This window comes from Bubalus kerabau, chromosome 2 (genome assembly GCF_029407905.1).
Source record: "Bubalus kerabau isolate K-KA32 ecotype Philippines breed swamp buffalo chromosome 2, PCC_UOA_SB_1v2, whole genome shotgun sequence".
Lineage (NCBI taxonomy): Eukaryota > Metazoa > Chordata > Mammalia > Artiodactyla > Bovidae > Bubalus > Bubalus kerabau.
In genome coordinates this window covers 38,205,587-38,231,173 of record NC_073625.1, presented here as the reverse complement: position 1 = coordinate 38,231,173, position 25,587 = coordinate 38,205,587, and the positions used below count along the sequence as shown (strand labels likewise).

The following is a 25,587-nucleotide window of genomic DNA, read 5'->3' as shown; positions in this document are numbered from 1 at the left end:
TATGTATACCTATGGCTGATTCATGTTGATGCATGGCAGAAACCAAGAGAATATTGTACAGCAATTATCCTCCAATTAAAATAAAATTTAAGAAGAAATATAATGTTGATAGAGTACTTGTGTCAAACCTATAATTTGTATTCTAATTTTATTAGCTGGACTGACCCATAGCATTTCCCCCTCGCAACGTGGGATCCAGTCCAGAGGCAAGTTCTGCATTCATTTGCCGTGTTTCTCCCTAGCGTCCTTTAGCTCAGAGCACATCCGCAGCCTGTCTTTGTCTTCGGGACATTAACATTGCTGAGGAATACAACCCACTCCCTCCTTACTAAATACACTATTCTTCATCTGGGGTTTGTCTGATGTATCCTCGTGGTTAGATTCAGATTATTCATTCTTGGCTACATATTAGGTAGGTGATAACTCTGTCCATCTGATGCCACAAAATTAGTAGTGATGCTGTTTTTTATCATTTAGTTGGTGATGTTTGATTTCTGTACTGACTTCTGAGTTTTTCTCAAAACATCCTCTGCCTGTCTCTCAAAACGATATATGTTACTTTTAGTGCCTACCTGAATACTGCAGGATAATTTTCTCTTCCTAAGATCTCTAACTCAAAACCATTTACACCATATAAGGCAAAATTCACTTTTTTGCCACATAAAGTAATATTTATAGGGTTTTAGGGATTAGGAAGTTAGTGTATTTAGAATGAAGCATTTGTTTTTTAACCTATTGCAGTAGCCAAGATTGCTTTTTTTCCCCTCTTGTAACAACTGTTGCCTGTAAAAATTTTCTAAGCATAAAAATATTGGTAACTTTTTACCAATATTTTGGTAAAGCTATATGAGCCAAGATATATGAGCAAAGTAAATATGCCTGTACAGTTCTTTCTGGAGATACTTCTGATCCCCTCTTTTTCACTGTGAGAAGGATCCAGGTGAGCATAAGCAGCAACTTGGGACAGGAGAATATACAGGCGCCGAAAGGCAAAGCATCCTCCTAGATTCAGAGACTAGAGATCATTTTTACAAAACCTAAAAAGTGCACCCCGATAACCTCTTACTGATTGTCTTTATTTCAATATGTTTTATTCCAGTAAAACTACTGTGTTCCCTAAAAATATTCCTAAGAGGTAGGAATGGGTGCATTTTTCATTAAGGAGTAAGCGTCACAGTCCCAAACCCAGGATACTACTCTCTGAGGCATTCCAATTCAGTCACAAGAAAACCATGAATAATCTCTGCTTCTGTTCCACACTGCTTTGGATGGACTAGCTCATCAGAGGTCATCCTGTGTTATATAATCACAAGGTCCTAGTGATCAGTGAAACAGAGATGCGGGAAAGTCAGGGTCAGATGCAGAGAGAAATCTGAAGACGCTCCACGGGTGGCTTTGAAGAGGGAAGGGGGCCCTGAGCCAAGGATGCAGGTGCCCCTGGAAGCTGGAGCAAGTGAGAACGTGGATTCTCTCCTGGATCCACCAGATGGAGTGAAGTCCTGCCAATCCCTTGATTTGACCCCATTTCAATAAGCTCAGTGAGATCCATTTCAGACTTCTGACCTCGAGAAATGTTAAAAAATAATAAATGTGTTTTTCTAATTCACTGGATTTGTTGTAACTTCTTACAGCAGTAATAGGAAGCTACGCACAACCATTACAAACATCATTTAAGATAAATCCTTGGGCAGTGTAGGTTATTTCTCTGGGATAAATTCCTAGAAAATTTTAAGGTATGTATTGTGAAATAGGGTCCAGAAAGTTCGTGCCAAAATAAAAATGCATGGATAACCAGTAAGAGGGTCTATTCTCTGTTTCCCAATACTGAGAATTACCATTTAACTTTTCTAATAAACTGATAGTTTAAAAGCAATGCATTATCATTTTAATTAATTTTCTTGGTTTAGTGGTATGGATAAACATATATTTATAAGCTATTAATCATTTGCATCCCATAAGAAACATGTTTTTATATTTTTCCAATTATTCTACTAGAATATGTATCCTTTTCTTGAATTTATTCTATTAAAATTAGGAAATCTTGTTAGGTAAGTGGTAAATATATTTCTCAGTTTTTAAACATCTTTTAACTTTTCATAATACTTTAATGAGTAAAATTTAATTTTTATTATCTCAAATCTGTATATTCTTGTAATTTCTTACATTGTTTACTTACTTCTTGCTCCATAAGAAGTAAAACTTTAAATCTATACTTAAATCTGTGTGAGTGTGTGTGTGTGTGTGTGTGTTAGTCGCTCAGTCATGTCCAACTCTGTGATCCCATGGACTGTAGCCCACCAGGCTTCTTTCTCCATGGGATTCTCCAGGCAAGAATACTGGGTGGGTTGCCGTTCCCTTCTCCAGGGGATCTTCCCAACCCAGGGATCGAACTTGCATCTCCTCATTGCAGGCACATTCTTTCCTGTCTGAGCCACCAGGGAAGTCCCATTTAAATCTGTACTTTTACAGATTAGTTTACTCTTAAATTTTAACTTTAAATCCATCTGAAAAATTTCTGGTAAAAATGTGAGTAGGAACATAATTTTGTATGTAGTTATAAGTTCTTATATGTATGTCTGTGCCAATGCCATGTGGTGTCAATTATTGCAGCTTCTCAACTCTCTCTACTTCATTAACCTGATGCATCCTCGAAATCAGCTCAAGTACTAACTAGCATTATCTGATTCATATCTATTGAGTCTAATGCTTTTGAACTGTCGTGTTGGAGAAGACTCTTAAAAGTCCCTTGGACTGCAAGGAGATTCAACCACTCCATCCTAAAGGAAATCAGTCCTGAATATTCATTGGAATAACTGATGCTGAAACTGAAACTCCAATACTTTGGCCACCTGATGTGAAGAACTGACTCATTTGAAAAGACCCTGATGCTGGGGAAGATTGAAGGCAAGAGGAGAAGGGGACGACAGAGGATACAGAGGATGAGATGGCTGGATGGCATCACCAACTCAATGGACCTGAGTTTGAGTGAACTCCAGGAGTTGGTGATGGACAGGGAGGCCTGCCGTACTGCAGTCCATGGGGTCTCAAAGAGTCGAAAACAACTGAGTGACTGAACTGAACTGAACTGAGTCTAATGCGGATGGCGCTTTGCTAACATATGTTTCCTATGTCTGTACAAGAGGAAAAATAATTTGTCTTATACTACTTTGTGTCCCTAAAGATTAGCACAATGACTTGCACAGAGTATAACCCTGTAGTATTTGCTAAGTGAATTAATTAAAAAACAAACCAGACTAAAGATTGTCTTTGAAAAAAATGTGAATATTTGAAAACAAGTACATGGCAGAAGTATAATAAATTCAAGGAGTTTTAAATATATTTCCATACTTGATATTTGCAATAGCCCAAATAGCAAAATAAGCACTGATCCTAAAGTAACTGTTCTTGAAAAAAGAAGACTGAGGTTTAGCAAGTGAATATAGATTGTAATATAGTGTAATAAGTGAATATAGACTTTATTTTCTTGAGCTCCAAAATCACTGCAGACGGTGACTGCAGTCATGAAATTAAAAGATGCTTGCTTCTTGGAAGAAAAGCTATGACCAACCTAGACAGCATATTAAAAAGCAGAGACATTACTTTGTGTACAAAGGTCTATATAGTCAAAGCTATGGTTTTTTCCAGGAGTCACATATGGATGTGAGAGCTGGACAATAAAAAAGGCTGAGCAATGAAGAATTGAACTGTTTTGAACTGTGGTGCTGGAGAAGATTCTTGAGAGTCCCTTGGACAGCAAGGAGATCCAACCAGTCAATCCTAAAGGAAATCAGTCCTGAATATTCATTGGAAGGAGTGATGCTGAAACTGAAGCTCCAACACTTTGGCCACTTGATGCGAAGAGCCGACTCATTAGAAAAGACCCAGATGCTGGGAAAGATTGAAGGCAGGAGGAGAAGGGGACAGAGGATGAGATAGTTGTATGGCATCACTGACTTGATGGACATGAGTTTGAGCAAGCTCAGGGAAATGGTAAACGATAGGGAAGCCTGGTGTGCTGCAGTCCATGAGGCTGCAAAAGTTGGACACGACTGAACAACTGAACAACATAGATTGTAAGCATCTCAGAATCGGAGGTTCATTACCAGCCTTGTCTAAGCACATTCACTGACAGGCAAATCACTACATTCTAAGGAGCCCATGTGTTCTTTAGAAAACTCTGACTCTTGAAAACGCTGCCACTTCTCAGCCACTATGTGACCCTGGATGTACCTCCTGGTTTAATCATACCCAGGAGGTACTGGTACACATCTTCCCTCTGTGTTTTCATGAGCTGTTTGCCAACAGGAAGAGGGTTTTAATTCATTCACTAGCTTCACAGGGCTTAGGATAAGGAATTTTAGTTATTTGAAATATGAAAAGAGAGAACTTGAGCACTTTCTTTTATTCCAATCTAAATGGCATTCTTCTCATGCCAAAGATGCATTATTGATTTCACATTTCACTCCCAATATAAGAGGTCAAGGTTAAAGTTCCGGAGTTAGCATATGACCTCTGATTCTTCTGCTGCACCCACACATGTACAACCTTGCGGAGCTTTTGTCAAGGTTTGTGATCTATAAAGGTTTGTGTCTAAATGTCAAATAAACATGTTGGCAACTGGTTTTCAGTAGATTTATGCAGTCAATCATTCCATGCCACTTATTAAGCTTCTTATTTCTTGCAAACTTCTATAACTAAAAGTTAGCACTTTGGATGTAGCCTAAATATAGAGGATCTGTAGATCTTAAAGACATCTGTGGTAGCTTAAAATAATGCACAGTGAAAACATATTTTGTCCAGTGTAGGCTGAGATAAAACTAAAAAGAAAATGTCAGTATTGTCACATTAAAATATATCTATGGAATCATTTGCTTAAGGCTCTTTGCAAACCAACATGTAATAATCCAAAGCATTTTCAGATAGTTTAATTATATTCCAAATGATGAGTATCATTCATAAACTCTCAAGGATCAATTCATGCTATATACCTGATTCAGTGTTAATCGATAAACTGTCTACTACAGGTTTAAAAAATTCAATCTAATGGATAATGCTGAATTTTCAGAGTTTGTAAAATAAAGTTACACTGGGAAATATAAGTGATATAATTTCCTTCTCTCTTTTTTCATTATTTTTAAAATTTGTTATTTATTTATTTCCATTTGTCAGTGACATTGACGAAGTTCTAAATTGATGCTTCAGAGTTAGGGACTATTTTTAAATAATTTACCTGCCTATCTGAGTGTCTAATCAACAACTACCTCCTTTTAATCATTATGTGTGTGTATGGTTTTGGGGGGGCATTATCACACACATGTTTTGTTATGTTTCTTATTTTATGACCAATCTCTCTCCAATCTTAAGTGCCAGTATATTTTAGATACACATGCATTATTTCAACTTTTCCTCAAAATTTTGTTATCATTATGTCCAAGGGGACATGCTTTTCACTCTCCCTAAAAGTATTTTTTCGTCTATAAAATACTGCCTCACTTATCCCTGTTCATTTAACACACAGCACTGAGCACACAGACTCTCAAAATGAGAAGCGATACCAGGTTGACCTACATGGTAAAGACATCCAGTGTGTCTCCAGCAGTCCTGGCCATCTCAAAGTAGGTTTGCAGGATGTTGACAGTTCCAGAAAGTGCTTCATGACCACAGCCACAGAACAGGGCAACCCCGGCGTAGAGCAGGATGGTGGCGATCAGAGAGGCGTAGGGAATGCCGCCCAGGCATTTAATACAGCACTCGAAACACCCTGCAGAAGACCAACAGAAAAAAAAATTAGAAATTAATATTCCATGTTAATCTAATGAAACTTTTTCTCAAACTTAAAGGAATATGCAGTATTGCATTTATAGATGACATCAGGTCAACCACACAAGTCCAATCCTATGGTGTCCTGGAAAGTATACAAATCAAGTTCCTTAACTAGCAACCATCCTCCACAGGCAAGAGAAGGCTTACTTCACCTGGGGGTTTCCTCTTCTACCCCAAAATTACAGAAGCCCTTCCTTCCCAAATAGGATTTCCTTTTTTTTTTTTTTCCTACACCACATGGTATGTGGGATCCTAGTTTCCCAACCAGGGATTGAACTCACACCCCCTGTGTTGGGAATGCAGAGTCTTAGCTACTGAACCTCCAGGGAAGTCCCAGATTTCCTATAATAATTAATCTTCACTATACAGGCAAGAATACACAGAAGAACTGTGCAAAAAAGATCTTCAAGACCAAGATAATCATGATGGTGTGATCACTCACCTAGAGCCAGACATCCTGGAATGTGAAGTCAAGTGGGCCTTAGAAAGCATCACTACAAACAAAGCTAGTGGAGGTGATGGAATTCCAGTTGAGCTATTTCAAATCCTGAAAGATGATGCTGTGAAAGTGCTGCACTCAATATGCCAGCAAATTTGGAAAACTCAGCAGTGGCCACAGGACTGGAAAAGGTCAGTTTTCATTCCAATCCCAAAGAAAGGCAATGCCAAAGAATGTTCAAGCTACTGCACAATTGCACTCATCTCACACGCTAGTAAAGTAACGCTCAAAATTCTCCAAGCCAGGCTTCAGCAATACGTGAATCGTGAACTTCCAGATGTTCAAGCTGATTTTAGAAAAGGCAGAGGAACCAGAGACCAAATTGCCAACATCCGCTGGATCATGGAAAAAGGAAGAGAGTTCCAGAAAAACATCTACTTCTGCTTTATTGACTATGCCAAAGCCTTTGACTGTGTGGATCACAATAAACTATGGAAAATTCTTCAAGAGATGGGAATACCAGACCACCTGACCTGCCCCTTCAGAAACTTATATGCAGGTCAGGAAGCAACAGTTAGAACTGGACATGGAACAACAGACTGGTTCCAAACAGGAAAAGGAGTATGTCAAGGCTGTCTGTTGTCACCCTGATTATTTAACGTATATGCAAGAGTACATCATGAGAAACGCTGGGCTGGAAGAAGCACAAGCTGGAATCAAGACTGCCAGGAGAAATATCAATAACCTCAGATATGCAGATGACACCACCCTTATGGCAGAAAGTGAAGAGGAACTAAAAAGCCTCTTGATGAAAATGAAAGAGGAGAGTGAAAAAGTTGGCTTAAAGCTCAACATTCAGAAAACTAAGATCATGGCATCTGGTCCCATCACTTCATGGGAAATAGATGGGGAAACAGTGTCAGAATTTATTTTCTTGGGCTCCCAAATCACTGCAGATGGTAATTGCAGCCATGAAATTAAAGGATGCTTACTCCTTGGAAGGAAAGTTATGACCAACCTAGATAGCATATTCAAAAGAAGAGACATTACTTTGCCAACAAAGTTCCATCTAGTCCAGGCTATGGTTTTTCCAGTGGTAATGTATGGATTGAGAATTGGACTGTGAAGAAGGCTGAGCGCTGAAGAATTGATGCTTTTGAACTGTGGTGTTGGGGAAGACTCTTGAGAGTCCCTTGGACTGCATGGAGATCCAACCAGTCCATCCTAAAGGAGATCAGTCCTGGGTGTTCATTGGAAGGACTGACGCTAAAGCTGAAACTCCAGTACTTTGGCCACCTCATGTGAAGAGTTGACTCATTGGAAAAGACCCTGATGCTGGGAGGGATTGGGGGCAGGAGGAGAAGGGGATGACAGAGTATGAGATGGCTGGATGGCATCTCCAACTCGATGGATGTGAGTTTGAGTGAACTCCAGGAGTTGGTGATGGACAGGGATGCCTGGCATTCTGCAATTCATGGGGTCACAAAGAGTTGGACACGACTGAGTGACTGAACTGAACTGAACTGAAACATGCATATCATTTTATCTTGACTGTATTGCTCTCAAATTTCACATTTTGGTTTTTATTTCCATGACATTTATTCTTTTCAACTCCCTGGGCCTGTTTCTTTTACACAGTGAGTCAAAACCTGTTAATTGTGTTTGAATCCAATTTAGTGGACGTTGACCAGCATTTATTAAAAGTGGAAGAGAATGCAGGAAGGTACTGCACATAGGAAGGCACATTACTTTAGAATCACTTTGAGTTTAGAAAAGAGAGACCGGAATGGGTTATGGATTCCACCCCTCTGTGTTTCAGGGTGAGGTTATTCTTCTGAATTAATCACTTGTAAAGGAGTGATAATAAAATGGACTCAAATGGTTCTTGTGAGCATTAAATGAGTTAACAGAAAATAGTGCATGACATAGAGTAACTACTCAGTAAATGTTACATCTATCATTATTGAATATAACTGTAACTATTATAAATATTAATTATTACCGTGCTGCAATATGGTTTCCAAAAATCATTTGACCATAGTAATTACTTTTGCTTTTTGAAGTTTCATCATTTTAGTCTTCCATTTTCCAAAGATGGCTTTAAACTAGTCTGAAACATCACCTAACCTTGGTTGTTGATATTCAAAATAAGTATCAGAACTCTCTAGTCAACTCAGATATGTTCTTCTAAGGAATTGACTAGAAATGCCTAAGTATATATGTGTTGCCACAAGAAATACTGATGAGATGCTGTTTCTCAGCCACTGCTGAGAAAGGGAAGTTCAGGTTAGATGTGCAACAAGCAAAGAGGAACTCTAAGTATCAGTTTCACCTCTGTTCCCCACTGCTTCCCCACACATATCCTATTTCAAAAATTTCCTGCTACTATTGTCTTTTGGAAATTGTGGATCAAATTTCCTTCTGTAATGCTGAAACCCCTCAAACTCTCTCCATGTATTGACTTTTCATCTCTTCAGAAACTAATAACAAATAATATTGGACAATGGATTGTTATGTACTGTACTTAATTCATGGGAAGATCTGTGTGTGTTTTATCTATAATGTGTATATATTTATAAGCTACATATGAACCATGCAGTGATTGCAAAGTTCCTGTGTGAGGTAACTGCATTCAGAGGGTGGGTTAGTCTGCTGTTTCATTGCTCATTGAACTAGCCTCCTTAAGAGAATTATGGATCATCTTATCTGTCCCAGGAGAGGTTAAGAAAAGGAGTTTGAACACCTTCCCACTTCCACAGCTCTTGCTAACACAGGCAAAATTATTTCCTGAACATTCCTCCCCCGACACACATGATACACACAACACACACATGCATGCACGCACATACACACACAGTGTGGTTAGGTAGAAAAGGTTAGAACATCTTGCCACCTTATGTGATAGGAAGAAATTTCACTGGCAGATGGGTGAGACCAGTGTGTGGAGTATCTGAATGTCACTGAACACAGTTTTGAGCAGAGATTAACAGGGTAGCAAAAAAAAAAATAATCTTTGGACTGTTTAAAAATAAAGAAAAAACCTAAAATTGGTACCAACCCAAAGAAGAGCCACTCTTAATTTTGGCAAGTGTCCCCAAGAGCCCCATGATCTCAAATCCTTGTCCTTTGTAGTTTCTCTCCCTATTTTTCTTGAAGGGTCTAAATGTGTGGCATGTCTACTGCAGACACTGAGGTGTCCGATTAAAGTATCCACGAAACCCTTAGGAACAGGAGTCAAATATACAGGAAAGGGTCCAAACACTGAATTCATGGATAGGAGTTACCTTTGCTGATCCCACCCCTCAAGCTTCCAACAGAATAAAGATATACTGTGACTGTCTCAGGACCAAAGGGAGTGGTAAGCCCACTGATGGTCACCAGATTGCCATGAGTAACATGGAAACTCGCAATACCATATGCAAAATAGATAGCCAATGGGAATTTGCTATATGACTCAGGGAACTCAAACAGGGGGTCTGTAATAATCTAGAGGGGTGGGATGAGGAGGGAGACAGGAAGGGGTTCAGGAGGGAGGGGACATGGGTGAACCCATGGCTGATTCTTGTTGATGTCTGACAGAAAACCACAAAATTCTATAAAGCAATTATCCTTCAATTAAGAAATAAAATGGCAAAAAAAGAATTTCTGATTAATTTTGTTACTAATTCCGGTCAGTTTCTGCTTATTTCATGTTTTGTCTGTTGTGTGTTAGTTGGACCAATTCTAGCCTACAAGCAACCAAGCCTGGTTGCCTAGACTATACATATGGTGGGAGGGGGGATGCTCTTTGTGCCATGGTCTGTGTAGTATTAAGGATAAAGTGAAAGTGTGAGTCACTCAGTCACGTCTGACTCTTTGTGACCCCATGGACTGTAGCCCGCCAGGCTCCTCTGTCCATGGAATTCTCTAGGCAAGAACCCTGGAGTGGGTAGCCATTCCCTTCTCCAGGGGATCCTCCCCACCCAGGGATCAGAATCCAGGTCTCCAGCATTGCAGGCAGATTCTTTACCATCTGAACCACCAGGGAAGCCCAAACATTAAGTATAGCTTTCATTGAAAACTGCCTTTTAAATTTAGAAAAACATGAGAGAAATTTCAATACTGAGTAAACCCAAATGGACAAGCCTGAGTTAACAGGCATTTCCAGACGAGCTTAAAATCTCCAAATTAAACAGAAATATTTCTTTAACTTTCTATTTAAACGCTGTCACTTAAATCCCTCAGACTGACGGTACCCTTATGGATAAGTACCAATTCCTCTAAACCTCCTTTACTGTCAGATCAGGTTATAATCTTTCCACTTCAGTCCTGTGAAGTGAGAGTCACTCAGTCATGTCCGACTCTTTGCAACCCCATAGACTATACAGTCCATGGAATTCTCTAGGCCAGAATACTAGAGTGGGCAGCCTTTCCCCTCTCCAGGGGAATCTTCCCTACCCAGGGATTGAACTCAGGTCTTCCACACTGCAGGCAAATTCTTTACCAACTGAGCTACTAGGGAAGCCCCATTTTCAGTCCTGATCCTCCGCAAAACTTTTACTCAAAGCAAGAAACTTTTAATGCACATTTTGCACTCGTAATGGGCTGGATTCTGATCGCCCCATTCTTCTGCGAGGCCTGAGTTGCCTATTGGCTTTTAAAGAAGGCTTTCAGAACTCCCATCTGGGGAAGTAGTGCGCCATTTCGGCGTTCTCTCCAGCTGCCAGAATCCCACATAGCTGCTGGCAGGGGAGCTTCTTTCCTCCCACTGAGAGAAGCGGCCTTGGCATAGCAGCAGAGTTACCATGGCAACTGTGCTCCGGGGCCCAGGAGATGCTCCCAACAATCATCTTCTGAGGCTGAGGATTCTGCTGCCACCATCGCCATATTTCTTACTGTGCCTCCAATGAGAAAGCACGCCATTAAATGATGTCAGTGAAAGCATAGTACACGGAGGGCTGGTACTGGGGAAAATACCTTTTCTTGGGAAAACTCTATTAAAAACAATAAAATGACTTTCCCCCGGAAACATTTTCAATATTACGTATGATGAAAGTAGGGCCACTGATTCTCAAACAGAGCTGATGGTTGAAATCCTGAACCCAGAATTTACATGCTGTAGACATACCTGTACACACAAACAAGCATTTCTCATATCTAGTTCCTGTTGTTGTTTTTTTTTTCCCTCATAATGAATTAATGCTATGTTCTTACTGTCACATAGAAGAAGAAATTACTGGACTTTCTTTTCAATACATTCTGAAATATTAGCAACTGTATCAAAATTTCAAAGAAGATAAAAGCTATATTATATATTAGTCTATAAAAATGGTCTATTTTTTTAAAGTAAGATATATGCTGCTTAATTTTCTTTCATTCAAACATTGTGAAGTAAACACAAGCCTTTTCTCACTCCAGAGAGTGCACCAAAATAAAGGGAGAAAAGTCTAAATCAACAAGAAAGAGAGCAAGAGAGACAGACAGCTGAGAGAGCAACAAAACAGAGAGCCCTGAAAGGGAGACTGATGTGTGAGGCTGCCAAGAGACTAACAATATACTCACTGGTAATGTTTTTCCAGCATCATTTACCAAAGAATTGATTCTTTATCTTGCAACCTACCATAACACCTTTGTCATTACCAAGTAGCCACAGAGGTCTGAGTCTCTTTGCGGGCAGTCTAATTCTGTTCAACCATTGGTCTATTGTCTACTGGTCTGTGCCCCAGCCTTGGAGCTTATCTTGGTTTGTTGTGGAGAAAATTCCCTCAACTTGCTCCATTTCCTCATGTGTATCATGCCATTTTAGAAACAGTTTGTCTGATGCCACAATTTACCTTATTGGGGTTCAGATGGGTATTTTTATAATGATTGCATGTCTAGAAATTTTGCAAAACCAGTTTTTGATCCTCTGAATTATTTTAGTTCTGTGAATTATTTTGTGTTGATAATTATTCCATCTGTGAAATTTTTGAGCTTTCTTTTCATTATTTGTGCCTTTCTACTACTGACCTTTCTCTTGACTCTACTCTCTTGTTTGACCATCAAGCATTATGTATGCTATTGGTTGACTGTTTTGAATTCCATAACTGGCTTTTCCCCATCTGTTGAAATAATTTTATGTTTTTCTTTTTATCTGCCATTTCAATATTTTTTTCAATTTTAAATTAAACTTGCATCCCTGAGAAAAACCCAACTGAGTCATACTGTATTTTTTAATATGTTGCTGAATTTGTCATGCTAACATTTTGTTCAATGCTTTTGTATGTATCAGTTCATTCCACAAATAGCTGTCAGGCCCTCACCAGGTGCCAGGCACTTCGCAAATTGCTGGTGCCGTGGAAGTAAGTAAAAAAAAAAATTCAGCTCTAGTTCTAGAGGTGGAAGACAGACAAATGAGATGCAGAAGTAATATGTGTAAGAATGGAAAAGTGCAAGGAAAAGCAAAATATGGAAGAGAGGTAGAGAACATTGGAATAATTCAGGGAAGGAATAACTGAGATGACAAATTTTTAAGGATGGAAGGAAGTAAAGGGGCCAGGCAAGAGAGTCTCAGGAGCAGAGGGCTTCAAAGAGAGGAAAGGCACATGTGAACGTCCTGAGGATGGTGCCTGAGGATTCGAAGAGTGTCTAAGAAGTCAGTGGTGGTAAAAGAGATGGAAGCTGAAACAAAAGAACGTAAGGGGAGATGATGCAATGACCGATGTCCTGGGTGAGAACAGGGATGCTCATGTTCATGAATGGGACTGACATCTAATTTGTGCTTTCCTGTTTTGTAATCAAGTTCATACCAGCCTCATAAGGTGATCTTTTTTCTACACCCTGAGGTTGTTTGCATTAGGTTTAGCTGCATAATAAATATTTGGTAGAACTAGCCAATAACACCATCCAGGCCACTTGTATACTTCATGGAAGAAGGTTAACTACTGATCTAATTCTTTACAGAACTAATCAAGCTTTATTTTGCTTCTTAAGTTTTTTGCTAGGTTCAATGTGGTAGGCATTTGCAAACTTAGTGTAAGTTTTCAAACTTTTGATGAAGTTTTATGTAACTTGCATAGTATTTTTAACCGATTTGTCATCTGCATGTACCTCCTTTTGTTTCCCCTGATGATTTCAGTTCCCTCCCTCCTCCTCTTCTTCCTTCCGGACTTCAGTCCTTCATGCACACCTTCCTCTCACTCTACTATTTCTACTCGCAGTCCAGTGACTAGAAAGTCACATGCCTCCCCCTCGGCCACACAGAACAAACAGCGCGATTCTACCATGTGTGCACAGGACAGGGCTCCATAAATATTCAGCCAACAGCCCTAATTGCTAATGTAATCAATAATGTCAATGGCTTTTAAATACTACTATTGGGCTTCCCTGGTAGCTCAGATGGTAAAGAATCTGCCTGCAATGTGGGAGACTCAGGTTCGATCTCTGGATCGAGAAGGTCCCCTGGAGAAGGAAATGGCAATCCACTCCAGTATTCTTGCCTGGAAGATTTAATCCCATGGACAGAGGAGCCTGGCGGGCTACGGTCAATGGGGTCGCAAAGAGTTGGACACAACTGAGCGACTAATACACACACACACACACACACACATTCTTTTGAAATAACCCATTTTGCATGATTACTTTGTTTCCTTAGATTCTGTTCTTAAGTTTTCTCTTCTGTTTTTACTTTCTACCTTTTTATAGTGTGTTCCTACACATTTCATCATGCCTAGAGAGGGATGTGTGTGTGCTCAGTTGCTCAGTTGTGTCGGACTCTGTGACCCCAGAGACTGTAGCCCACCAGGCTCCTCTGTCCACAGGATTTTTTCAGGCAAGAATACCAGAGTGAGTAGCCATTTCCTTCTCCAGGTGATCTTCCCAATCCAGGGATTGAACCTGAGTCTCTTACATCTCCTGCCTTGCAGACAGATTCTTTACCCACTGACCCAATGGATGCTGAGCTATTAATCTTCAGTCTTTTATCTTTTCTAATATAAACATTTAGGAGGATAAGATGAGAGTTCAAAATTGTGCTTGTGAAGAAGTTTTATACTGTAAGATTATAGTAAACAGAAATCTAACATTAACCCTTTGATTAATGACATGATCAACTAAAGTTTTAAAGTGTCCTAGAATATAGCTCAAATAATCATTCAATATTATTGAAATGTTAACACTTTACTTAAATATATTCCTGGCCAAACAAAGTACAGAGTTAAGGTACAGATTTGAATAATTACAAATGAATGCTTCTTCATTCAGTTCAGTTCAGTATCTCAGTCGTGTCCAACTCTTTACAACCCCATGGACTGTAGCATGCCAGTCCTCCCTGTCCATCACCAACTCCCTTCATTATAACTTCCTTCATTACAACTTCACCAACTTCCTTCATTACAAAGGGACAACAAAAGATCTGTAGATATTTAAGGAACACCTCCAATTTGAAAGAAGTAAACAAAAATAAAATAATAATAAATAAATTAAAAATAAACACAAAAAGAGCTCAGAGAAATGAAAGACAAAGCAGGCAGCTGGTGAAAGTTTAAATGGGTGTGCGCACACACACACACACATACATTCACATATTCCTATTTCTCCTAGGGTATAATTAAATACATTGTACATGGGCTTCCCTGGTGACTCAGATGGTAAAGAATCCATGTGCAAGGTGGGAGACCTGGGTTCGATCCCTGGGTTGGGAAGATCCCCTGGAGGAGGGCATGGCAACCTGTAGAATCCCCATGGACAGAGGAGCCTGGTGGGCTACAGTCCATGGGTTGCAAAGAGTGACTAAGCACAGCACATTCTTGAAATAAGAGTGGATGCTAAAAATAGGTAACTGCAAAAAAAGCTAAAAGTTCTTACTTAAAAATATGATAGCAGAAGTTTAAAATTTAATGGATGAGCTAAAAGACAAAGAAAAGGAAATCTATCTCAAAGAACAAAAAGGTGAAGACAGAAACTGGAGAGAGAAGATAAGCAACTTAGAAGATCAGATAAGGAAGTCTAATTTTGATATTCAAATGTAATGAGGTCCATCAAGAAGAGCCGAGAAAATGAAGATTAGCAAATTATCAAATAGTACAAAACAGTCTCTTAGAATCGAAGAACACATGTCTCCAGATGAGAAGGAGTTTTCCTCCTGGGCTGGTTTCCTTTCTGTAGCCCTTACCCACAGCCTCATGATATCAAGGAGACAAGCATCCTGGGGTTGTGTGCCTCTTCCAGTTACAACAGCTGGGGTCACAGACAACAAGTGTCTTAGACAACACCATCATCAGGCAAGAGAAATGGGAAGTTATCCACTAATGTGAAAGCAGATGACTTTTCAGAGGACCGTTTCTGAAGAATTTTAACAATTTCATTTGGCCTTAGGATCCTTAAGTATTTGTGAAAATTTTAGTGACAGGAAGCCAGCCTCGCTTCCTCTTATCCTATTACACAATTCCTTGTCCCGTGGGTAGAAACAGTATGTGAAAGAAAAAGAAAGTGAAGTCACTCAGTCGTGTCCAACTCTTTGCGACCCCGTGGAGCGTAGCCTACCAGGCTCCCCTGTCCATGGGATTCTCCGGGCCAGAATGCTGGAATGGGTAGCCTTCCCCTTTTCCAGGGGATCTTCCCAACCCAGGATTCGAACCCAGGTCTCCCTCATTACAGGTGGATTCTTTACCAGCTGAGCCACAACAGGAGCCCAAGAATACTGGAGTGGGCAGCCTATCCCTGCTCCAGAGGATCTTCCTGACCCAGGAATTGAACCAGGGTCTCCCACATTGCAGGTGGATTCTCTACCAACTGAGCTATGAGTGAAGCCCATATGAGGGAATTTATAAGAGTGACAAGAAATATGATCTCTACCTACCAGTAGCGAGAATAAGCCCACATACTACTAGGAAATAAAATTTGAAATTTCTAGCACCTTTCTACAAAGTTTTCTAAAAATATTCTACCTGAATATTTAGGATCATTGTGACGTCTTGCGTGTCCAACCTGAGCAGCCAGAATCACCATATTCATCAACCACCAGAGTGGCAGTGACCGTGGAGTTCAAAGTCACTTGAAAGACAGTGGAAAAATGTCCTTGATGTAAAGAATAGCATACTAGAAAGATGAGCAGTAAGATGAGAGTTCAGAATTGTGCTTGTGAAGAATTTTTTATACTGTAAACTTTACAGGAAACAGAATTTCCAACACTAGACCTTTGGTTAATGACATGATCATGTAAAGTTTTAAAGCATGCTAGAATATACCTCAGATAATCCCCCAATATTATTGAAATGTTATTAACACTTTACTTAAATATACCCCTGGCCTAAAAACATTACAGAGTTGAGATAAATATTTGAATAATTCAGGGTAAAGTGGCATTATAAAGAATACAAATACACACAACAGGTTTTAATGTTAAATACTTTACTCATTGCTATAATACTGTGATTAGATTAGTTCCTAACTTTAAAAAGAAAATCTTAGAAAAGGAAGAGAATAGGCAGAGTTTGGAAATATTCTTTATACTCTGCTAAGTTTTTGGCTAGGTACCAAAATCACTAGGGATTTTCTCAAAAACAGAGCTCCTAGGATCCCCTCCATTGAAAACATAGCTGTTTTTATCAAGTACTTCAGCTGACTCTGATATACAGATGTAAGAGCACATGGAAACCATGCAGTATTCTATAAAATCATATTAAATATCTCACATACACGAAAATGAGTTGACAAACCAGATACACATGTAATACAAGGATTAAGAAGGATTTACTCTAGGAATTTTGAACAAATCATTAAACAAAACATGCAGTCTATAACTAAATGACATCAAAAATAACTTTTTGAACAATTCCAAAGGTTCATAAATAGTGCCAAGACTTTTAGTGTCCTGCCGGGTGACTGTCAGCTTCACAGCAACCCTGTGAAGAGGGTATAATCATTCGTTTCTCAAATGATTATTGAGGGCTGGTATTGAAAAAAGTTTGTGAAAGGCTGTGTATAGTGAATTTTCCAGAAGAATGACGAGATTTTCCTTTTAAACATGTTTTTATTATGGACACATTTATAATACTATTTGCAACTCCAGAGTGTAAAAAATATATCATTAATTACAGAACAATCTGTACTGGTCAACATGACTTAGCAAGAATGTTTTGATTAATTAAACTCATTTCCCTAAGGCAAAAAATTAATTGTTTAGATAATGATTGGAGGCATACTCTTCTGGCAGTGATAAACAAACCTCAAGGGCGAGAGAACAGTCAGGTGGAGACATGTTTCTGAGATCCAACCAGAGCAATTCCTGGAAGGAAAAAAGCTGAGCCCCCAAACTGGTCTGAGTTCCAGACACCTGTGAGGTCTTTGCAGAACACATTGTGCTTGATTAAATGATGTTCAGAGAGCCAGTTAAAACCCTTATCTCCCCCTGTAATGCTGCTGCTGCTAAGTTACTTCAGTCGTGTCCGACTCTGTGTGACCCCATAAATGGCAGCCCACCAGGCTCCCCCGTCCCTGGGATTCTCCAGGCAAGAACACTGGAGTGGGTTGCCATTTCCTTCTCCAATGCATGAAAGGGAAAAGTGAAAGTGAAGTCGCTCAGTTGTGTCTGACTCTTAGCGACCCCATGGACTGCAGCCCACCAGGCTCCTCCATCCATGGGATTTTCCAGGCAAAAGTACTGGAGTGGGGTGCCAGTGCCTTCTCTGCCCCCTGTAATGAGTGAACCAGAAAACATAAATTTCAGTGTGGCCATGTCTTCACAATGTTCAGACCTATGTTCAAAATGCCATTAGTTCTGGGGTTTATCCACAGCTGCCATCCCAAAGATGTATCATCTTAGAACAAAAATATATTACAATTTCTCATAATTGCATAGGTTTACTGGACTCTGATGGGCAGTTTTCACTTGGGATCGTTCTACTGCAGCTAAAAGAGGAATGGTGACTGATTGCTTGACTGAACTGGTTTCTCCACTTGCACTTGGCTAATATGGTGAACCAGGGATTATAAAAAAGTTTTTCTAATGTCTCCTGTACAGCACAAAGCAGCTGCTAGAACGGTCCAGAATTTTCAGTGTAATAAGGTATTCTGTGTTGTGAAATAAACATGTGTTATATAATGAAGCAGTATGCTATTGGGAGATTATTTTTAAATTTTAAACAGTATATAAGACTTTGTAAAATTATATGAATTACATACAGCAGTCTGGATTCCAGATCAAGTATCCTAATATCCTAATATCATATTGTAACTTTAAAAATAACAAATAAGGGAATTTTAAAAATTAATCTTAAAAATGACATTTACAGTTTAAAAGTTATTTTGGTCCAAAAAATAAAAAAATATTGCTCCATGTATGAACCATATGACAATTTTTTAAGAGTATTGATCACAGTTTTATTTGAAACTCCAGTGAGAAAAGGCAAAATGGGATCACTTACTAACATAGTCCATGTGCATGACCAAACACACATTTTCTATAGAACTGGAGTATATTTAACAAATAATTGTGGAATTCGAAGATATTCTTGAAAATAAAAACATATCTTGAAAAGCTAATGGTAATAATTTCAAATTATAAATTAAAGTTGTGGAAGAAATATTATAAAGTTAAAAAAATACAAATTCTCTTTTTAAACACTGTGAATTACTTATAGAAAGTTTATTTATTCAATTTAGTTTGTAGAAATTCACTGAGACATTTGCAGAGACAGCCATATTTCTCTAAACATAATTATAGGGTTTTTAATGTAATCTGGTATTTTAAAATTTACACATTTATTCTAAATTTAATTTTTTTTTTTTTTTTTTTCAGAAAGGCAGGTATCCACATTTTCTGTTTCATAGTTCCCTGGTGGCTCAGCTGGTAAAGAATCCACCTGCAATGCAGGAGACCCTGGTTCGATCTCTGGGTTGGGAAGATCCCCTGGAGAAGGGAATGGCAACCCACCCCAGTATTCTTGCCTGGAGAAGCCCATGGACAGAGGAGCCTGGTGGGCTGCAGTCCATGGGGTCACAGAATTGGACACAACTGAGAGACTAAGCACACACATTTCATAGTTACTAAAATATACAAAAATTTGGTATGAGGAAAAATATAAAGTCATTGTCTGAACCATCAAAATGATAATATTTTCAAGTACAATTTCTTACATCACAATGTTACTTCAAAATATATGTGGAATAGAGAACAAAGCAAACCACCTCCTGATAATCATAGTAAGATGTTTTACCATGAACATTAGCAGAGTTTTTAAAATGAGTATATTTTTTCCCAATTAGTTTCACGACAAGTCATTTTTTTCAGTCACAAACAACCTGTCATAATTTGTAAGAAGGAAAACTCTGCTTCCACAGTTGAAGCACTATTGAGTATCTAAATTATCTAATGTCTCTTTGGAAAGAGGCAAAATGGCAGCATTGCAAAGTAGAAAGGTCACTTCTGCAAGTGCTATCTTTTCTCAAGTACCAGACACTTTAAAAAGCTAAAATGTATTTTTAAAATCAACAGAATAATATTCTTATTTTCTTTCTCTCTCTGGCTTCTTCTCTCATCAGAGGAGCTATGGTTCTCTGCTCTGCTCTCTAAAGACCAGGGAAGTACTAGTTCAAAGTCTCTAGTACATCTTTTTAAATGTTGCAGAAGAAATGTTGATTTTATCTGAGCCAAGCAGAAGCCCTCCATTTTGTTGCTTCTATTACAAGCTGAATGAGCTTTGTGATCACAAAATATACATGCACTGTTTTTTAATTACAGCAATTTTCATCCCCGGCTAATTTGTCCCATGCCATACGTATTTCATGTCCTTTGCTTCTTTTGATTATAACCCAAATGACTCCTAGATACTGGCGGTTGAAAAATAAAGGTTTAGAGATAGATGACTACAAAGCAGCCTTGAACATGTTATAAGGGAATCGGCCTTTTAGGTGCTTTTGTATTCTGCTCACCACAGGGCGCATCTTTAAGAGAGCTCAGCCTATGTATGAAAACCTGCACTTCACACAAATCTTTTTATTTCATGTCAGTAATCCCCACAATTTTATGAATACAGACAAAGCTCATTTTCAGTTCCTGCCAGTCATCTCAAGTGGCTGTGAAGTTAAAGTAAGAATTGCTGCCAAAGTAATAGAAGAATGCTCATGGAGAACTGGAAAGGCAGATATATTACACAAAACATTAGATTTTTATAATCTCTAGTGTATACTCTACACTTTGGTATAGCACTCCTGTGTCGTCGTTTGCAGTGAGTTGACAACTTCTTATATCAGGGACTAAGATTTATATATCTTTACACATCCGGGATTTCATAAAGCTTGGTTCATGCACACAGCAAGCATGGAAAACTCCTAGGACTTATCTTCTATTTCTATTTGGTGGTGTGTTTTTTTCTTGTTTTGGTTGCCTATATACTGGAAGGATAAGTCAACATCAATTTCAACATGTTGTCCATTCAAATTATATTGGAAAAAAATTAGAGTCATAGCAATAGAATCAGAAGATGCAGTTTAATTCAAGGAAACCTTAGAAGCATATTTCACAATGTAAAGGAAAACAGTCACTTCTGTCTTTGGCCAGGACTGTTCACTGCTGAGATATAATGGAAAGAAAGAACTCTGAAGAAAGTAGCAGTAGAAAGGTGACATTTCTGCTTTTTCTCAGTAAGTAGCAGTTCTCAAACTTATCTAGTGTTTGATTTTTTTTCCTGTTTTTAATAAAGCAAAATCTAATTTTTAAAAACTCATTTGGTGGGTTGTGTGGGGATACAGAACTGGCTTTATTGCCCTTAAAGCTGCTGGATGAGCTCGCTAGCTTGAGGTTTTTCTCTAATCATTGGAAAATCTAAGGTAGATAATCCTTAAAGACTCTGCTTATTAAACAAATACATTATTTGGCCTTAAAACATGGAGAACAATGTTCTGTATTTTTGATAAATACCACTGACACTTCCTGCAGTTTTGACAGGTATATGGGATCAAATTTAGATAACTGAAAGGATTATTTTTATCCAACATCATCTGTCAATGCTCATGTTAAGACTGAACTTGGAAGTGAGTGAAAGGAATTGGAGTGAAAGATATTTAAAATTGTTTAATAAGTGACAGTGACTAACATATTCCAATGGTCTGGTAATTTTTACTGTTTCCTTTGAGCTCTTAAATGTGACCAAACCCCATGTGATAATTTATGTAATTAAATTATGGAAAATGTATAACATGTAAAGATTTCTCTCTACTGGTAAGAATAATGTATATATATTTTTTTAATCCTATTCTCATTTTAAGATAATATTCTGGGAGAAGAGTTTACAGTGACTTTAGTGGTTTACCTGCACAATGAGACTCTAAATGAGACCTATATTTGCTGTCATTTAGTTACACAAACATGATACTTATGCCTAAGATTATTTTCCTTCACTTAAGAAACCTCAAGACCTGAAGCATTTCACAGACAGAATTGAATGAGGAAAATCCAGGGGAAACACATACAGAAGTGACCTTGACCATCTCGTGACCAGGAAGCAAATGTCCCCGAGGGGCTAAGGCTCTATTTATGTTTGATCCCAAGCGTTCAGTGAAAGCAAAGTCATCATCTGTTGTCGGGATTTTCTGCCTTTTTTTTTGGCATTATCATGACTCCCGTTTCAACCATATATTTGATTTGTAAACTATAAAGATGTAGCTAACTAACTGGGAGGCCTACCCATTTAAAAACTGAGCAGGTGCTGCAATGCTAAGAACAAGAAAAGGGGTGCTTCTCGAGGAGTCTTGCCAGAAGACTGCATTTTTACCAAAGAGTCCTAATGAGCTGGCAGACTTATTATATTTACATGAGTTAAAACCTAAATTAAGAGAAAATATGCAACATTCATCTAATAGCTGGTTACTTTTGAAAAATGAAGCTAAGTAAGAGGGCACTGACCTTTATAAAGACATGAGTTACTATGTCTGGACATACAATAGCTAAACTAACAGAACGTCTATGAGGCCAGATAGTAATACCAATACATTTGGAATTCTAATATGGAAAAAAGCGTATTGAAAGGTACTATGCAGTGTATTTTATACGTGATTTGTTAATGAGTAATACATATGCATGACTGTACCCCCTGAGAGACAGCTTGGGGGGTTAGATAAGAATAGAAAAACAGGCAGGCTTTGTGGGGGATGCAGCCTGTTTCCCTTGGAACAAAGCTAACAGCCTTACAAAAGGGCTTGCCAGCCGCTGAGGTTCTCCTTCACCCTCTCTCCAGCCCCTCCCTCTCTCAGCCGCATCTTCCTTCTTGCTGTGAGAAACACCCAGCCTTGGGCATTGCTACAAGTTACACTTTCTCCTGCAAATATTCTTCCCGCAGATATCTGGGGACCCAACTTCCTCATGTCCTTGAAGTTTTCACTTAATTTTAATCCTGAATACTCTCCAATTTACAAATTGTATCCTGCTTTCTGCTATTCATAGCTGTAGACTCCAGAGTCCTATTACTCTGCTCTTCTTTTTCTTATTTCCACGTGACTTTCAACACAATACAAAGGTTACTCCTCAGTACTATCTATTGCTTACCTGTATTCTTCTCCTTGGGGCTTCCCTGGGGGCTTAGCAGTAAAGAATCTTCCTCCTGTCCATGCAGGAGACACAAGTTTGATCCCCAGGAGAAGGAAATGGCAACGCACTCCAATATTCTTGCCAGGGAAATCCCATGAACAGTGGGCTACAATCCATGGGGTAGCAAAGAGTCAGATATACCGTAGCAATTACACAACAACAACAAATTCTCCTTGAAGTGTAGGCTCGTACATAGTTGGTCCTCAATTAACATTTGTTGAATGGGTATTATCTTTTATACACATAGAAGCTTATGCTTATGATTGCCAAGTAAAAACTTAGAGTTCACAGTCAACAGGGAAATAACAAAAAGAAATTGCTTAACAGATAGAGTTTCTATCCTAATGCATATGTGTTTGGAAGTAATATACTTCTATTTAGCAAAGAAAAGATACTTAATATATATTCCCAGTCAAAATACAAAATATAAAAATCAAATCCATAACCATAAAGGTGATAATTTCACATTAAAAACTGCACTATTTGTTATATAAACACAAAGAAAAGACTGCACAGGCATTTGACTGGATCCTAGTTTTCCACAATAGCACAAGAGTTCTTACAAAACTCCTGGAAAGTAAAACTATAACATTAGCTGGAGACATTAACAAATTTAGCAATAGAGTCCTTCCATAAAGATAGCACGGCCCAGTGACTACAGCCACCAATCTAATCAATATGGCTCATATTTTAAGAAACAGAAGTAAGCATAAGATTTAGCTCTCACTCAGTCTCCCTCTGTAGAACTCTTCTAATAGCTTAAAGAAAAAAAAAACAAAGAAACACATCAAAATAAAAAGCCATAAATAAAAAGTTATAGCTATTATTATTGTAGCCATAAATACCACACTGTTTACAAAAAAAAATGGTACAGATATATTTACTATCTAGGACAATGAATTTTAAGCATATGTTCTAAATTATTCGATGGTGGGCAAGACAGAGCTTTTTAAGATTCAATGGCAAAAAGCCTTGAGTAGGGAGCCAGCAACTTGGCTGCTAAATGAGTTCCACCACAATAGCTTTAAAGTCACAGGGCAAGTCTCTCAACCTTCCTTCACTGTTAAAGGATCCAATGGCTGAATAGTCTCTAAGGTCTCATTTTGCTTCTAAAACGTTTCTTAAAATCTTAAAAAAAAATTCAGTTTTATTTTCTTCCTCTGAGGCTCAGTGGATGCTAAACAATGTATTCAGGGCACAAAGAGAAAGAGAGTCTTTTTAGCTCAGTTATGACTGAGTATCACGTGACAAGAAGGTGTTTCATAGAACCATCCCCACATTCAGGGGGACACAGGCAGAAAGTGCCTCTGGAGGATAGAACACTGAGCTTCCTTTCCTATCTACCTATGATCACTTGTCAAGGAGCATCCATGGTTCCTTGAGGCTCCCTTTTTCCAGGAGGTTTTGGGAGGATGAGGGGTACTGATAAGGCAACCCTGGTCCATTGTTGCCACTGGTTCACCTACCAGACTCTAGACAGGAAGTGTGTAACATTATAGCAGAGTGTAATGTTTTGAACTTTAGAGGTCTTTTAAAGAGTAGAGTTTGAAACTGTGTTATAGTGCTAAAAGTAGCTCAGTGGTAAAGAATCCACCTGCCAATGCAGGAGATGTGGATTTGATCCCTTGGTCGAGAAGATCCCCCAGAGGAGGAAATGGGAACCCACTCCAGTATTCTTGAATGGGAAATCCCATGGACAGAGGAGCCTGGTAGGATGTAGTACAAGGGGTTACAAAAGAGTCAGACACAACTTAGCGACTAAACAACAAAAAATAAATGTTTTTGCTTTGCAAATACTTGCTATTACATTTAAAACCACAAGAAATAATTTAGTATGTTAAAGTCCTACAAAATGTAACATTATTCTATAATGGGAAAGTAAACTCTAATACACATTTTACAAGCCCCATATACTTAAACTTCATAGTTGCACATGTTCTGTCACTTTGTAAGATCCACTCATATTGGAAGAATGAATGTTGGTAATAAAGTATCCATTTCTATATATAAAGTGATGAATGGTTACTGACAAAGTAGTCCTAATACATTAGCAAAACCATAAAGTGATTGATTGTCTTTAATAGTTATTAGTTGCTTTTATTCAGAGAGTTGTGTCTTGGTTTCACTAGATTTTGAGTAATTACTTTAAAATACAGAAATGACTTTAAAGCAGAAATGAGGTTGAAAATCACGACTCACTTGTGCATCCTGAGATTCTAAGTGCTGCCTGCCCGGTTGGTAAGTTTATCACTTGAGCTCTTCTTTTTCTGTGGAGGCCTGTCCTTTTCCTTAATTTTTAAATTTGGTAGAAAAAAAAATTCAAAAGAACAAAACATATTTCCTAATAATTCCACCCAATAATAACCACTCTATACATGACAATAACATTTGTCTGTAATTGGATATTTTTGATACACATTCTATATTATTAATTAGCTACATTACATTCTCATCTACATTCTAATACATTCTAATCATATTCAAGGAATGCTTTCATATATAAAGGTTTGTGTGGTTCTCCAATATAATGTTATATTCTATGCAAATTCTTACATTTCTCCTTATGCAGTCAACATAGAATTAAAGTCTAAAACTTTATTATAATGTATAATGCAGAGGAGTAAGGAGGCTTACGAACAAAACTGGAAAAATATTACATTAACTTTCTGTAAGGAAAAACATCTCCCCATTAATTCCCAATTCTTAGATTCCCAATTCTTAGTACTCAAGAGGGAGAAATGCTCAAATAGAAAATGGATAAATGGCAGAAATTCTACACTAC

The 25,587-nt window shown here is 38.3% G+C and overlaps 1 protein-coding gene across 2 annotated transcripts in view; it reads right to left on the bottom strand.

Annotated features, from left to right (window-relative positions):
* The window catches only part of GPM6A (glycoprotein M6A), a 253,686-nt gene that overhangs the window by 32,648 nt on the left and 195,451 nt on the right, over nt 1-25,587 (bottom strand). For both annotated transcript variants that reach the window (XM_055567476.1, XM_055567477.1), the window contains exon 2: nt 5,569-5,761. In XM_055567476.1, the coding sequence (XP_055423451.1) occupies nt 5,569-5,761 (193 nt within the window). The remainder of the gene's footprint in view (nt 1-5,568; nt 5,762-25,587) is intronic.